Here is a 17,933-nt window from a genome sequence, read left to right on the forward strand (position 1 = left end):
CTTGCCCAGACAGCAGTAGTTAATATATTTGTCTTTACATTTTGGGGCAGTACCACCAGCTGGTTAGCTGTAGGAGCCCTGGGAGAGTTTGAGGTTAGGAGAAATAAAAGCAAGCCCTAAATGCCCTTCGGTGAACTAACTGACATGTTGAAACAAAGAACTGTAATTCTTAAGAATAAGGTTTATTCTCCCTCCAGTACTAAGAACCTTATGAGGAATGTGAGCTGTGTCTTCAAGTCTACCACTGAGCTGTTTAGTGGAGGAATTGGTTTTTTGTTGTTGTTTTTTATTTTTGATTTTTTTCTTGATTAAGTATTCACCTGGTTGCTATAAACTTTTAGTTTTTAGATTTGGGGTAAAGTTGATTCTGACAGTTTTTGCTAGTTTATTCCTCTCTTTCATGGTGTGATAGAATTTTCACATTTCCTACTCTGCCATTTCCGCTGGATTCCTTTTAAGACACAAAGACCACTAACTATAAAGGAAACTATTGGTATATTTGGCTAAATTAAAATGTTCTATTAATCATAAAACATGATTAAGTAAGACAACAAGCTATAAAATAGAAATAGATGTTTTCAGCATACAAAACTGATAAAGAACTAGTTATCCAGAATAAATACAGACATCTAACAATTTATTTAAAAAGGACAACCCAATAAGGGAATATTTGAGCAAAAGACTTGAAGAGGGTCTTTACCAAAAAGAACATCTAAATGCCTGATAAACATATAAAATAATGCTTTTTCTTATTAATAGTGAAAGGAAAATCAAGCCCTCAAAAACATATTATTACTACTACCAGATTTGAAAAAAAAATTGCTAGTATGGACAATACTAGGTAGAGATAAGTTGTGGAGTAGGAGGAACTATCACCATTTTCTTTTGATAGACATATAAATTGCCTTAACCAGTTTGGAAATTTGTAAAAGAGGGTATGCCTACCCTAAAGCCAGCAATTCTGTTTCTGAGTGTGTGTGTGTGTTTGAGTGTGTATCCTAAAACTAATCATGATACATGCTAGAATATTCAAAGTAGCATTGTTCATAGTGTCTCCAAAACGGAGACAGTACAAATACCCATCAACTGAGTAATCCATATTCACTGCCTCCTTTTCCTTACCTCCAGTTTTTGTTTTGTTTTTGTTTTTGTTTTACCTCTTATAATTGGGTACCTGTCTTCATCAAATAATGAAATAGCTATCTCTCAGGGCGTTTGGGTGGCATGGTCGGTTAAGCATCCGATTCTTGATTTCAGCTTGAGTCATGATCTCATGGTTGGTTTGAGCCTGTCATTAGGCTCTGAACTGCTTGGGATTCTCTCTTACCCTCTCTCTCTCTGTCCCTCTCCCCATCAGGTGCACTCTCTCTCTCTCTCTCTCTCTCTCTGTCTCTCTGTGTCTCTGTCTCTTTCTCTCTGTCCATCTCTCTCTCAAAATAAATAAACTTAGAAAAAAAAAAGAAAGAAAGAACTGCCTCTCAGACAACTAATAACTACTCCTGCAAAGAATTTCGAAGTTTATCTTTTGCCTAAGTTTCTTTTGAGATAGGTGGAAAATTTATTTCTAGGCTACATAATGAAATTGTGAGTTTATGGTTGCCAGTTATAACTGGATCCATGTTATTGATAATTCCTTGCCCAAATCCTTAGTTATCCTCCCTGCTAATTCATCAACATATATATCCAGATATTTATGAAAGTTATCTTTGCCACTTATATTTCCCTATTTTTCTCATTAATGGATTTTCACTTCAAGCATGAAAGGAAAAAATAATAGTGAATGTGTCTCCTCTTTTCTTACAAATTACCCCACTTTATCATCCCACTTGCTTCCTCAACTCACTTCTACTCTTTTTACTCTACTGGTAACTTCTTTAATTGCTGGATCTAATGACATTTTTTAAAGTTTTTATTTAAATTCCAGTTACCTAACATACAGTGTGATATTAGTTTCAGGTGTATGGGTAGTGATTCAATACTTCCATACAACATCCAGTGCTCATCACAGCAAGTGCACCCCTTAATCTCCATCATGTATTTTACTCATCCCCATACCCAATTCCCCTCTGGTAACAATCAGTTTGTTCTCTATAGTTAAGAGTCTGTTTCTTGGTTTGCCTCTCTTTCTTTTTTTTTTTTTTTTCTTTTTTCCCCATTTACTCATTTGTTTTGTTTGTTTCTTAAATTCCACATATGAATGAAATCATATGGGATTTGCCTTTCTCTGACTGACTTATTTCGCTTAGCATAATACTCCCTAGCTCCATCTACGTCATTAGAAATGGCAAGATTTAAATCTTTTTTATGTATGGAAATGTATACACACACACACACACACACACACACACACACACACACACACGTATATATATACCACGTCTTTTTTATCCATTCATCAGTTGATGGACACTTGGGCTGTTTCCATAGTTTGGCTGTTGTAGGTAATGCTGCTGTAAACATCAGGGTTCATGTGTCCTTCTGAATTAGTATTTTTGTATTCTTTGGGTAAATATCTAGTAGTGCAATCACTGGATAGTAGGGTAGTTCTATTTTTAACTTTTTGAGGAACCTCCATACTTTGCCATAGTGGCTGTACCAGTTTGCATTCCCACCGACAGTGCAAGAGGGTTCCTCTTTCTCCATATCCTTACCAACACCATTGTTTCTTGTGTTAGTGATTTTAACCATTCTGACAGGTATGAGGTAATATTTCATTGTAGTTTTGATTTGCATTTCCCTGATGATCACTGATGTTGAGCATCTTTTCATGTGTCTATTGGCCATCTGTATGTCTTTTTTGAGAAGATGTTTTTTCATGTCTTCTGCCCATTTTTTAATTGGATTATTTACTTTTTGGGTATTAAGTTTTATAATGCTTTATACATTTTGGATACTAACCCTTTATTGGATTTTTAATTTATAAATATCATGTCCTATTCTGTCAGTTGCCTTTTAGTTTTGCTGTTGTCCCAGTAGTTTATTTTTGTTTTTGTTTCCCTTGCTTCAGGAGATATATCTACAAAGAAGTTGCTACAGCCCATGTCAAACAGGTCACTGCCTGTGTCCTCTTCTAGGATTTTTATGATTTCAAGTCTCATTGAATATTCTTTTCTGCTTTGTAAAAGATTAATCGACCATATAATTGTGGGTTCATTTTTGGGTTTTCTGTTCTGTTCTACTGATTTATCTGTCTATTTTTGTGCCAGTACCATACTGTTTTGGTCACTACAGCTTTGTAATATAACTTGAAGTCTGGAATTGTGATACCTCCAGCTTTGTTTTCCTTTTTCAAGGTTGCTTTTTGGCTATCCGGGATCTTTTATGATTCCATACCAATTTTAGGATTGTTTTTTCTAGCTGTGTGAAAAATGCTGGTGATATTTTGATAGGGATTGCATTAAACATGTAGATTGCTTTGGATAGTAGAGATCTTTGTTCTTCCATTTTATGAGGATGGACTGTTTTTCCATTTCTTTGTGTCATCTCCAGTTTCTTTCATCAGTGTTTTATATTTCACATCTTCAGGTTAAGCTTATTCCTATGTATCTTATTGTTTTTGGTGCCATTGTAAATTTAATTGATTACTTGTTTCTTTCTCTACTGCTTCATTATGTGTATATAGAAATGCATCAGATTTCTGTAGACTGATTTTTATCCTGAACCTTTATTAAATTCATTTATAAGTTCTCACAGTTTTTTGGTGGAGTCTTTCAGGCTCTCAGTGGCTTTTTTCCAACTCTCATCCTACTCATATTATAATAGTTGATATCTTTTAACATCTCATTGAAAGTTTCTTCTCTCTTCCCTTCCCTTATGTTCACACTGTCTTGATTTTCCTTTTAAGTGTCTAACAATTTCTTAAAGATTTGAAAACCAAATAATTTATCTTCCAAACTGAAATACTTTTGAAAATGAAAAATTTGGTATTTAATATTGAGCCAGTATGATAGATACAAATCCTGATTGCTCAAGGAAAAATAGGATGTACTATTATTTCATTTACAGATTCTTTTTTTTTTTCTCCTCAATTTTTTCTTCTGTTATCCATCTTCTGAGTTCCATAATATGGATCTTACCTAGAATTATCAGCCATCATCTTTTGTCTTTTACATACTGTCCTTGGATGATCTGAAACATTTGCATGGCTGAAACTACCACCTCCATTGATAATTACCAAAGTATATATCTTTTTTTTTATGTTTATTTATTTTTGAGAGAAAGAATACAAGTTGGGGGTGGGGGGGCGGGCAGAGAGAGAGGGAGACACAGAATCTGAAGCAGGCTCCAGGCTCCAAGCTGTCAGCACAGAGTCCAACATGGGGCTCGAACTCACAAACCATGACATTGTGACCTGAGCCAAAATCAGATGTTTAACTGACTGAGCTACCCAGGTGCCCCTCCCAAAGTATATATCTAATCCTTAACTTTTTCCTGAGCTCTAGACTCATATTTCTTTTTTTTTTTATTTTATTTTTTATTTTTTTAAATTTACAACCAAATTAGTTAGCATATAGTGAAACAATGATTTCAGGAGTAGATTCCTTAAAGCCCCTTACCCATTTAGCCCATCACCCCTCCCACAACTCCTCCAGTAACCCTCAGTTCTCCGTATTTATGAGTCTCTTCTGTTTTGTTCCCCTCCCTGTTTTTATGTTATTTTTGTTTCCCTTCCCTTATGTTCATCTGTTTTGTCTCTTAAAGTCCTCATATGAGTGAAGTCATATGATTTTTATCTTTCTCTGACAAATTTCACTTAGCATAATACCCTCCAGTTCCATCCACGTAGTTGCAAATGGCAAGATTTCATTCTTTTTGATCACCGAGTAATATTCCATTGTATCTATTTACCACGTCTTCTGTATCCATTCATCCATCGATGGGTATTTGGGCTCTTTCCATGCTTTGGCTATTGTTGATAGTGCTGCTATAAACGTGGGGGTGCATGTGTCCCTTCGAAACAGCACACCTGTATCTCTTGGATAAATGCCTAGTAGTGTAATTGCTGGGTCATAGGGTAGTTCTATTTTTAGTTTTCTGAGGAACCTCCACACTGTTTTCCAGAGTGGCTGCACCAGCTTGCATTGCCACCAACAATGCAAAAGAGATCCTCTTTCTCCGCATCCTCGCCAACATCTGTTGTTGCCTGAGTTTTTAATGTTAGCCATTCCAGCTCATATTTCTAATAGCTCATTGGGTATCTCCAGACTATTAACCCCAAAGTATGTCCTTCAAATTTAAACTTATCTTTCCCTGAAATATCCTGCTGTTCTGTTTACATTCATACACACACACACACATACATAGAGAGATGTGTAGTATATGTATACTTGTGTGTGTGAGTCTGGCAATCTATATATCATACATACATCCTACTTTGAGCATATGCTTTCTTAGGTATTGGGCATACAATAGTAGCAAAAGCACAGTTTCATCATGACAGTGCATTCTAGTATGTGAGATAGTCATCTAAATGTAGTATACATATAAATATAGTATGAATGTGGAAATTGCTATGAAGTAGAGAAACATGGTGTCAAGTGAAGTACAATAGGAGCCTTCTTTGACTTTCTATCCAATACTTGGCCTTTTTTATTAGACATAAGTGGCAACATGTAGCTCTTTTAAACCAGACTATCCACCATTTCTTTAAAATATTTATCACAATTCAGTACTCAAATGTATTAGGTAGAGCAGTTTTTCTTCTCAGAATTCCCATTGCCTTCACCCTAGTTATGGGAATATTCTTTATAAATCTCATAAAATGTTAGGCCCTAACATGGTAGCAATACCATCAGTAATGAGGATGTTGGTATGGAAACTAAATAAAAGAGCTTCTATGGAAATTGTATTATGTCCTTTGTGAGAAACAGATGATACATAAGAACAGCAGTACCTTCCCAGTCATAAAGTCTGGCTGCTGCTTCCTTGTTTTCACATAGTAAGTGATACTTGCTGATTGAATATTAGTTAATTATTTATCCTTTTATCACATATACATCCCCTCTTATGCACAAAACTTGAAAGTGGTCAGGTTCTCATTTTGAGATTAGAAAACCTAAACCCATTAGTACTAGCCCAGAACAAAATTATGCATGCTGCAAAATAATAATTTTATAATCAACATAATTAGTAATTTTTAAAATAAATAATCCATGTTGTTTATATATTTTTAGAATAGTGACAGTTACATCAGTATCACGTTGATAGGTGTAATATCAATAATAATAAACATTAAGTATTTACTACTTACCAGTGCTAGATAATTTATGTACAGTATCTTATTTAACCCTCAATAGTAATCCAGTGAGGTAGATGCTATCATTAGCTTCATTTTTTTTAGATAAAGGAAATGGTGATTTAAAAATTATAGCCGTCAGCGTCCCAGCAGAAGTCATAGCATAGTTAAAAGGATAATTGAGAAGAGTTTAATGAAGGGACAATAGTGCCTACAAAAGTTTGGGCAGGTTATAGGGAAAGCAACAAGACACAATGCAGTGTCCCAGTGTTCCCTGGGACTAGTAATACTGGGAACCATTAATTCTCTAGTCCTAATGGGGCAAAGACAGGGAACTCCTACTGGAATCCAGAAAAGAGCTGTAAGCAAGGGTCATCTGACAGGGGCTGTGACTTAACCAGCCTGCGGTGACCAGGTAGAAAGGAGCCAGGGGAATAAAGACCAGATCTTAATCTCCTCTAATGCTTTAGTTTCCTGGCAGTGCCTCCCACTGGCTGAATGCAACTAGAAACTAGACAGTACAGACTGGCTTGTTGATTTTATCTATACAGGTCAGTTTAGAGCAGAGAGGATGAAGAAGGGTGGAGAATCTGAAAGGAAAATGGAAAATATCTAGGAATTAAATAACTATTACGTGGCAGAGCCAGTATATGAATGCCAAACACTTTACTCCGTAACCATAATGCTAAACTGCTTCTCATAAAAAAGTTCCATGAAATATTATTTGGCCAGGGAAAATATTTTAAATCTGAAGGTTTCCGTCCTATCACAGATTGTTGGATAGAAACCTATATCCAAACTCACGGACAGGCATTTATACCTAACAGTAAGTGACACCAAATATATGAGAGCTAGGCAGCAAATAATGTCATAGAAAAAAAGTTAGGTGTTGATACTGATTTCAGTGTTGTTGGTGTTTTCAGAATATTAAGCCATCCTTGTTTTTCTTGTTCAGATTCCAGACTCCATCATTTCTCGTGGTGTTCAGGTGCTCCCACGAGACACAGCCTCCCTCAGCACTACTCCTTCAGAATCGCCTCGTGCTCAGGCTACATCTCGCCTTTCTACAGCTTCCTGCCCAACACCAAAAGTAAGTACAGTTCCTTGGCACCTTACACCTATTCTACTATCTGAGTGTGGGAAACTTAACCAGTATTTCCCTCTGTTTGTCAAGGTTGGATTGCATGCAAGATAATGCAATGAAAAATTAGCGGACTATAAGATAATTACCACTTACTGTTTTACAGATTGTGCATATTAGGCCAATAGTAAGATAATAGAAATTTCATGTAAAATGTCTACTCCTACATTCACAGCTACAGATATCACTTTCTGTAGCTCCTGTTTCTTTGCTCTAGACTTGTTATTTTTTAGCATACTCATCAGTATAGATGTGAAGTTACTTGTTTATGCAAAGGGTGAATGCATTTCTTTAAAAAGCAAAATTAACAAAATAATGTCACCAAAGGGTTTTTTTTTTTTAATTTGTCCAAGCTAGGGTAGCTCCCTGCTCTAGTATCATGCCAAATTTTTTCAAACATATTCAACTTGGAATGTTGCTGCCTAATATTTGGAAACAAATCTAAATTGATTAGAAAGAAAGTTTTAATGCCAACCTTTGGGGGAGGGAGGAAGTTTTGTAGTATTTATTTTTTTACAATTTTTCCCAAGTACTGAATCATGTGTTGGAGAAAAAAAGGATTAGACATTTATTTGCTGCCTCACATCTCCATGTATATGATGAATTAAGTAGCAGACATAATTGTGGCTATTACTGCTTTCTTCCAGAATGTCCCTTTCCTGGTTAAGTTAGTCATTTGTGCTTTCAAGATTTCAATATGATGGATCCAATATTGGCATCAAAAGATAAACAGTAACATTCCTTCTTAATTGATAAGATATGGTGTTCAATATCAAATTTTCACTAAATTTATTCAAGAGATATGCAGGTAATTTTTCAAACTATGGCTTTCTCTGTCATCAGATTTACCACTTATATAGCTGTCTTCCTCAATTCCAACTTTTTCCTGAGTTTTAAGAATGTTACAACTGGACTTAACTAGAAGTGATCTCAAGCCATTCTTCATATGTGTAGTACGGTTGCTTTTACATTCCATGGTACAACCTTCTCAGCAAAGTCCTCACAGTGTTATTACTGTTGTATATCATTGTTTTTAGACTTGTGTCAAATACAACCAATATTAATTTATAGTTTAAAAAAATTATGGTTCTAAACCTTTAATGAAGACAAAATGTAAGAACATTCTAGACATAAAATGTATGTTAATGCCATTCAGGTGCCAGTCAGCTTACATCTTCCACTGAATGAAAACATGGAATTCTAAGACTTTAATTGCAAAGAAGCATCTCATTCATGACTTTCAAAATTTTTTAACAAAATAATTTATTGTTTGCATTAAATCTCAATTATATAAGCTATACTCATTTATGAAGTCTAGAAAATAATGCTAAAACTTAAGTCCACTATAAATGTTTAGTCAAATATTAAGACCTAAACGTTGGGAATGCAGAACTGTTCAAGATGCAGTATTCTTTTCCTTAATAATATACTATGAACATTTATAAATATTTTAAGCTAAATTCAGTTATACATAGCAGTTCTTGAGCCTTTTTAAAACTTTATAATTATATCCTAATTACAAAGAGAACATTAAATACAATTTTAAAATAATTTGGCATTCCAAATTCACTAAAGTGAAATCCTAAAAATAAAAAAGTCAAATTAATCTTTGAAAGTCTCAAATTATAAGACTGTTTAATTCAAATCTAAACTAAATATTCTTATATTTGCTTTTATATCAGTGACATATAGTCACTGCACCCATGGAGTTTACAGTTTAATTAATGTATATTAAAATAAATATTAAGATAAATGTAAATTATTCTGATAATCATAATTTTACTGTAACTTAATAATTATAAATTGAAATTCTTGCTAAGCAGAAATGAAAAGTTACATTGATAGAAAATAATAGAAGGGAAACCTTACTTAAATAGGATTATCAGAGAAGACGTCTCTAAGGGGAACATTTCACCAGGGACAAAAAGGATATATAAAAACAAAACAAAATTCAGCAATAATGACCATTTTAAAGGTGGCTGTCACCAGCCAATTATCACCAATCAGGAACTCTCAGACTAAAACATCCTTAGTACATGAAAGTCTTAATTCAGTGACTTCAAAATCCAACTTCAGCTATTAGTTCTATGTATTTTAAATAATGACTTTTTGTCTTTGCCTACTGAGTCAAATTACAAGGCCATAGGTTTTAGCACATAAATCTAGGTGAATTGTTTATTTTAGCATAGAATATTTAGGGCAGAAAAGTCAGAAAGCCGGGCTTCTCATTTGAGATGTGGGTAAATGATGTTACTAACTATATTAAGGAATAATAAGAGAAGAAACACATTTTGAAGGTAAAAGGAATTAATACATTTGGTTTTGAACGTCTTCAATCTGAGATATATATGAGACATCCCATGAATGACAGCCAGCATAAAATTAGAACACCAGTGAGTTTGACATTGTTACTGTTACTGTTACTGTTATTGCATCTTGGTGCTGATATTTATAATTTAGTACCTAATAGTGTTCACTAAACCTCATAGAAATCCCTCTTCTATGTTTCAGATTAGACGTGCAGTCTGTCATGTGCAGAAATATATGTGCAAATACATTTTCTTTACATGAGAAATATAGTACAGTCTTGAATGATCAGCAGTAGAAAAAACACTTGATAGTAGAAGATATAGATTCAAATGCTGGCTTCTCTGCTTAATAACCACACTACCTTAAGCAAGTTGCTCAGCTTTTCTGAGCTTTGGATCTGTGATTAAATGTAATCTTTGCCTCCCCAACAGGGTTTATTAATTTATTAAATGAGTCTTTTCCTGGTTCTGGGGAAGCAGTGGTGAGCAACTAGATATTGTTCTTACCATTACAAACAGACAAACAGGCAATTACAAATTATAATAAAGTATAAGTGGTATGCTCTATCACCAGAGGACAGAATACTTTGGGAATAACCATCAGAAGCACTTAACCTAGTCTTTGTAAAAATGTAAAACAGCTAAATAAACAAATTATGATTAAAAGCTAGTAGTTCCAACCTTTCTGTCTGTAGCTTTTTATCAGCTGGTCAGTATTTAAGCTAAAGGACTTATGTGTGCATCTGTTTTCTTTTAGATCAACAACTATAATACCAAACATTATTTTAGGTTCATATTTTATATGTTTACTACAATATAATACAATATCATATCATAGATTATCCTTTTATTTTTTTTAATTATCAGCTGTATTGAGGACAAGATCTATAAAATATACCAGACAAGATCTATACCATTTGGATTTACCTTTTGGTATATACCAAAAGGTATACCATATACCATTTGGGTTTCCTTTTTAGTACAAAATCTAGTAAAGATAACCATGTATTATCTTTTCTAAACAATTCTTTATTAAATGGATTTGTCTCCAACAAATATTTATTTGCTGAAATGAGATAATATTTTATTGTATGTGGGGAAAAACTTATTTCTCTTTTATATCAGTTATTTTGTTTTGATTAAATCTGTCTGAAATGACAAATGATTTTTACTCCACTTGCTTTATGACAGTGTGAAGTATCTTGTAAGAACAAACGAGATTTTAATCTTTCATTGCCCTAAGTAAAACAGTGGCTTAGCCAAAAATGTCAAATAGTATGTAGATTCTATTTCAATAGTAGTGGGCAATATTTAGAAGACTTAAATTCTAACATGGTGGTTGTCTCCCAAAAAATGGTTTGCTAAAAGAAAAATTCTATAACAGAAAAATTCTCTTGTAAAGTAAACATGACTCACAATTTATATGAATACTGATTTTTCCATTATAAAAGTTAGTAGCATCTCTGTTTGAAATCAAGAAGCATGAGGTAAAGAATAATGACCAGAGCAAAAAAGGGGGGGGAAAAATCCAAACTGTCAATCAGTTCACCATCCCAGTAGATGTTGTTAAAATAGGGAATAATTTTTAAAGACCAATTTAAGTATCTTTTTGTTGCCTAAGCATCTGAAGTTTGACTTTAAAAAATAAGTGTAGTCTATTGTTACATATCCCCTGTACCTTAGAGATTAGAATAGAATTTTGTGCCCAGACTAACAAACAAGTTTTTTTTTTCCTCTCAGGAAGAAAATATAAATACTATCTAACTAAAACTAAAGTTTATGAAATGACTAAAAAGTATGTGTATTGAAATAACCTTAATATTAAGGGTGTGTTCATTTAATACACTAATGCCTAATCTTCTATTCAAACAAAATGCAGAATTATGATTTCACTATAGGTTTCTATTATTTTCCTTTGAGCAAATGAATTTAGATTCTTCTGGATAAAGAATAAATGATTTTCTTCATTCACAGTTTCAATGTGTATGTCTGAAAGGCAGTGTGATTTCCTTTACATATAAAAATGGCATTATTGATCTAGTATCAGGTCTAGTATCTATATTCCCTCTGAGATTTTTTCTTAGTCATATTAGTTTGTACAAATGATTCCACATTGTCACTATTTTCCTTTGTGAACACCAGCGTGATTATGTGATATGGTTAGTTCATTGGTTCGAAACCTGAGGCTCCCAAGTCTGGAGAATCTTGTGAAGTTGTGAAAATTCTAGCCAAGATAAAAACACTAAGTGGAACCCACAGATTATTTTCTACTATTTTGAAGAGCTAAACAAAATCAGTAAGACTACTTTAAATGCTAAATTTCTTTGCTTTTGTCTGAAATTACATCAACATTGGTATATCAACATCTGTTCAATTGTTAGTGACAAATAGAAATTTATGGGTTCTATATGTAGAGTCAACAAGTGCCAAAGTGTTTGGAATGCACAGAATTAGTGACATCAAAAGTACATCCTCTGGGCATAAACATAGAAGTTTTCTTTTGTACAAAGTTAATTGCCCTATCTGGGGAATACTAAGCAAATAATTGTCTCAACATTATGGTCAAATCTGGCAATTCTCAAATTTAATGGTCTCAGGAACTCTTTATATACTTGTAAATTTTTAAGGACCCAAAATAGCTTATGTGGGTTATATCTAGCAATATTTACTGTTCTAGAAATTAAAACTGAGAAATTTTTAAATGTTTATTTGCTTCAAAATAATAATAAAGCCTTTATATGTTAACATAAACAACATTGTTATGAAAAAATATTTTCCAAAACAAAAAATATTGAAAAACATGGCATTGTTTTACATTTTTCAAATATATTTTGATGTCTGGTTTAAGAGAAGACAACTGAATTCTTATACCTGCTTCTGTACTTCAGTCTGTTGTGATATGTTTTGGTTGAAATATGAAGAAACAAATTCAGCTTCACACATTTATGTAGTCAGAAAAAAAAGAACGAGCATTTTCACATAATTGTAGATCTTCTTTTGGTGGACACTACACCAAAAATTTACAATTGATAGTTTATTAAAAGTTAGTTGAAGTCTGAAATCTAAAACCCTGTTGAGGACTCTGCCATACTCTGCTATATTAAAATCAGTTGGGCCATCTTGAACTTTGAATGAATCTTATACTTGGACATGGTTTTGGAATGTATTTATTGGTCACTTAGAAAATATAAGTTCTTCCAAATGGTGACATATTTCATTATATTATACCAAAAAATTATCTTCATTGATATAATCGCCAGACTTCTCAAAAAAAGTTTTGGAAGCGTTGGAAGCTCTCAAGCTCATGGTGATATATGTTTTCCACAATTCTAATTTTATTTAAAAGCTAGAATGTTATCCTTGGCAAAAAGCAACAAATCCTGTCTTGTTTTCCTTGAATTGGCAGGCTCATTTCATTCAGTTTTGAGAAACATGTCTACCAAACATCTAAGTCTGGATAATCATAGTCTGTCTGTCATTCTTTCATTCCTCCAAGTAAAAACAGTGTTCTATGCAAAACCTGGCTAGTTCAGCTTGCACCTCAATTGCAGAAGTGCTTTTTCTTGAGACAATGTTCATCCTTTGGTATGCAGTGGAAGTATTTTATGCATATTTTCCATTTTGTCATACTCAAGGGACAAGTTTTAAATTAGTATTTACTGTTTTATTGAGGACAATGTTAAATGAAACTAGCTCTTCTTTTTTGAAACAGTTAGTTTGGGTTTTTTTTTTTTGTTTTTTTTTTAACTATTAGTACATGGTAGTGAATAATACGATGACTATTCATACTGTTTGGATCCACCGCCTTGATTTGCACTAAAGTGCCATCCCACCATTGCTTTTGTACCATCAGTGCAAATGTCAATATAGTGAAAAAGGAAATTAATGTTAAAATAATTTGACCTTTTAGACCCTGAAAGGGTCTCAAGGACCTTTGTGGGTCCATGGACTGTATTTAAAAGGACTAGTAGAGTAAAATAAGTAACCTGCCTTACGTTTCTTGAAAATATCCTAGGTCGAAATTATGTATGCTGAATCTCATTTTCCATGAAGACAGTGTTACGGTGATATTCTCAGTCCAGAGATTATATCCTTTATGTAAATGACCACCAGTACCATGCTTAAGTATTATAAATGATTCACCCTGATTCTATGATCCAGATTAATTCTAGGGCAGGGAACAGAGTTCCTCCTACCTAACTGAAAACGAGAGAAGACTTTAAGAGTCTTTTGAAGACACATAACCCAGTTGTAATTTCCAGCTAATTCTGTTCATTTCCAATGTGATACTACTTCTGTATTTGGTAGCAACTGATTTATCCCCGGGATATCCTGTCCTAATAAATACATAGAGAGCCCTCTTTCAAGTTATAGCATAGCTATTGGAAGATAATTTTATTAGGGATATAATTGAGGATGGCCCATTTTTTTTAATTAGCTTGGAACATTTAAACTTGATGAGATTTCTAAATAAAAATACAAATTTTCAGCTTTTCCTTAAAAAATCAGATCAACATTACTGGGCTAATACTGACATATATAAATACTAGCTTGGTATTCTTTATACCCACCAAACTGTTTTATTTATTTGCATTAAATCCCTGGCTTCTATAGACATAACTAATTTCCACTCTCATTCATTATTGCCTACTTTGTCCTTTATAACAACATGTGTGTTTTGCTCTTTATTCTGATTTGATAGCAAAACAGATTTTTGAGACTCCAAATAAAGGATGGTTCTCTTATATTCTTTTCTAATGAGAAAGGTACTACCCAATATGGTAAAGTATTTCATATTTTGATAAAACTGAAATTGGATGATAACAGTATATTTTAGCTATAAATTTTGAATTTATAAATTATTTTTAATAGTTATTCTGTGACATTCTGCTAAGTATCCAGGATTAGATGTTGATTTCTATTTCTTCATTCATCTGATTGTCTCTTCTGCCTTTATATATAATAGAAATTAAAAGTGGAATTCATCCCATCCTTGCCTAATTATTGAATGTTCACAAAATATGTTCATCACTGAAGTTCAGTATAACTTAACTGTGAAATGTATAATTGCCATCCTGAAATCTGAACTTGCAAATGAATTTTGATTAGTTAGCCTGAGAAGAGACAACTAACCAGAAATTATTAGCTACAGAGTTAACAGTTTTATAGCTCAGGTAGTCTAAAGTGGCATTTTTTTTTTTATTTAAAAAAAGTAATAGGTATATGCTCATTTTACAGGGGAAAAAAAGAATTCCTGTATAACTACCCTTAGTAAATAGCAACTTCTAATTTTGCTATATATTCTGTTCTTTTTTTCTATAAATTCAAATATTTTATATAAATGGAGAATAATGGGAAGGCCGTGATTAAGAGCTCAGGTTCTGGGGTTTGAGAGGCCTGGTGAGGAATGTCAGCTTTATTACTTACTAGATGTGTGACTTTCAGAAAGTTTCTTTACCTCTATACCCTTAGCTGTTATTATTAAACTATATAATATTTTAACCTATCCCATTCATTTAGTAATATGAACATCTTTCTATGTCATGAACTTCTTTTTTAAAAATTATCTTCTGCAATATTATTACTAATTTGGTATTCTGTTTCACATTAAATGTTAGCTGTTACTATTAAACTATATAATATTTTAACCTATCCCATTCATTTAGTAATATGAACATCTTTCTATGTCATGAACTTCTTTACATTTTTAAAAATTATCTTCTGCAATATTATTGCTTATTTGGTATTCTGTTTCAGGGATGTAGCAGTTTTTTTGCCAACTACTATTTGGATATATTAGGTGTTAACTATTACCCAGTTTAAAAAAAATAGTGTAATAATTTTCTAGAAGTTAAATGTTTTAGTTTTCTCTTAGTTAAACATAGCAACTTGTATTAATTCTACCTTTAAAAGTATATGCAGAATTCATAAGTCTTGATTCCTATAATTTATATAGATACCCAAAAGAGATTACTTTTGCATATTCATAAATTCAGTTTAATGATATTATGGAAGAGGCAAGTTTAGCATTTGCATTTGACTGATTTCCTGGCAGACATTTAAAAATTATGGATCCAAAGCTGTTTGAAAAATTAACAACATTGAGTATGTAGAAGTATTGCACCTACGAGGCGCTATCAACCCTAGTCTGCCACTTTATAACTTTTTGAGAACTTAGTAGACTTCAGTTTCTATTTCTGTAACATCCTGGTATTAAATTAAGTATTCTCTAAAATCACCTGTTGGCCTATAATCCCATTCCTCTGTACTAAGTTTCTGTACTAACTGAATAAGTATTATCACTCTATTTACCCTTCTCTTTGATAATATATTAATATCTAATTAACATAAAATAATTTACATTTATTTATTCCAGCTTTTGCATTCCATGCTACTATGTAAAGTTAAAGATCATCAACTGAAAATGTTCTAACCTCATTTCAGATCTTTCTTACTCAGATCAAGCTCATCTATTTTAAATGGAATATTGGTTTCTTTTGGTATCCACTAGAGTTCTATTCAAGTTATAGGAAGATAGGACAGTAAGATCTGTAGAAATACAAGAAACAGTGAAATTAAGAACACCAACCATTCAGTTTAATTTAAAAGTTTTGATTTCTCTAAATTGATTTTTAATGGTTTAGGGCATGTTTTGCGCAAAAAGCAGCTGAACAAAATTACTGATGTGTCTCACTTATGACTTTAATACAGAGCATATCCCAAACTAAAATAGTCTCTAGATCTTTTTATCGTAAAAAGATATATATTCTAAAACTGGCCATGTATTTTCTCACCCACAACTTCAGGATTATCTGCTCTCCCTACTCATTCGGTTTTTATTAACGACGGAACAATACATTAATTCGGAAAATTATTCAATGAATATTTTTAGTGCATATTATATCAAAATTATGCTAGGTGTTGGGAATATGGTATAAAGCAGTATAAAGACTTACTGACCCTGCCCTCAAGGACCTTATAGTGGAGCTGAAAATGAAAAAAAAAAAAATTACAAGAAATCTATCAGATAAAGAGTTGATAGATAGTATTCATATTCACACTAGTAGGAATATAAATTTGTGTAACCTTCAAGTGAACAACTATATATACATACACATATATATATATATGTGTGTATATATATATATATGTGTGTGTGTATATATATATATATATATATACATATACACACACACACACACACACACACACAAACGTATATATAGCCTTAAATTTTTTCTTACATTATAATCAATCATAGTTACCAGAAATTTATCCAGTGGAAATTATCAAAGAAGCCATCAAAGACTTATGTACAAAATTATTTATCATAATATTATTCATATTCATGAAAACTTAGAACCAACATTAATGTCTATGATTAAATAACTTATAGTACATACATATATCAGTTATTTATATAACCTAAAAAATCATATCTTTTAGAATATCTAATGACATAGGAAAATGCTCAAAAAAAAACATATGGCTAGAAAAATTAGTAAACAGTACTGCTCAGGGACAGAATTGCAAGTTATTTTATAACATATATATTGTTTTCAACCAGAAAAGTAAAAATGTTTGTTTGGTTATTTAAATAAAATCTGGTGATAAGAGAGATGTCTTGCTTAGTTTCAGATTTATAAAAAATATTCATAAAACCAACTATTTATTTGTTTACACCAGAGCATTTTTATATCTAGGCTAAGCCATTCTATTCTTAATCTTGCTGGGTAGAAAATTGTGTCATATTTCAGTGGAAGTTTGAAAATAAATTTTTTTCTGTTTCATATACAAATAATAAATAATTCTTAATAACAGGCACTGTACTATTTAAAAGTTATTTCGAAGTGCGTAATAACTCTTTTATACCATACCATTGATGGCTTTATAATTCTTTCAGAGAGATAAAAATTTTGGAAAAAACATGAATTGCATTATGCTCTGGCAGGAAATAACTTGCTTAAAAATCTAATTTTGTATAGATTGTTTTAGAATCAAAGCTATTATAGAAACTTAAAGATCAAAATTTAAATCCATAATAAACTATAAATAAATCATTTCAAATGTTAATATACCATAAGAAATCAGATCCTTGAAAATAAAGGATTTCCTAAGGATAAAAATTTTTTTAGGGAAGAGGTTGGTGGATCTGTGTCTTGCTAACAAGATTCTGATTTTTGATTTCTCATTTCTTCATTAACCTTTGCAGCCTTTTATTGGTTTAATTCATAATCATATTGCTTTT

The 17,933-nt window shown here is 32.3% G+C and overlaps 1 protein-coding gene across 23 annotated transcripts in view; it reads left to right on the top strand.

Moving 5' to 3' along the window:
- GPHN (gephyrin) overlaps positions 1-17,933 on the top strand; it is a 631,205-nt gene that overhangs the window by 410,730 nt on the left and 202,542 nt on the right. For all 23 annotated transcript variants that reach the window (XM_045451302.1, XM_045451293.1, XM_045451291.1 and 20 more), the window contains one exon: positions 7,191-7,325. In XM_045451302.1, the coding sequence (XP_045307258.1) occupies positions 7,191-7,325 (135 nt within the window). The remainder of the gene's footprint in view (positions 1-7,190; positions 7,326-17,933) is intronic.

This window comes from Leopardus geoffroyi, chromosome B3 (assembly GCF_018350155.1).
Source record: "Leopardus geoffroyi isolate Oge1 chromosome B3, O.geoffroyi_Oge1_pat1.0, whole genome shotgun sequence".
NCBI classification, from domain to species: domain Eukaryota; kingdom Metazoa; phylum Chordata; class Mammalia; order Carnivora; family Felidae; genus Leopardus; species Leopardus geoffroyi.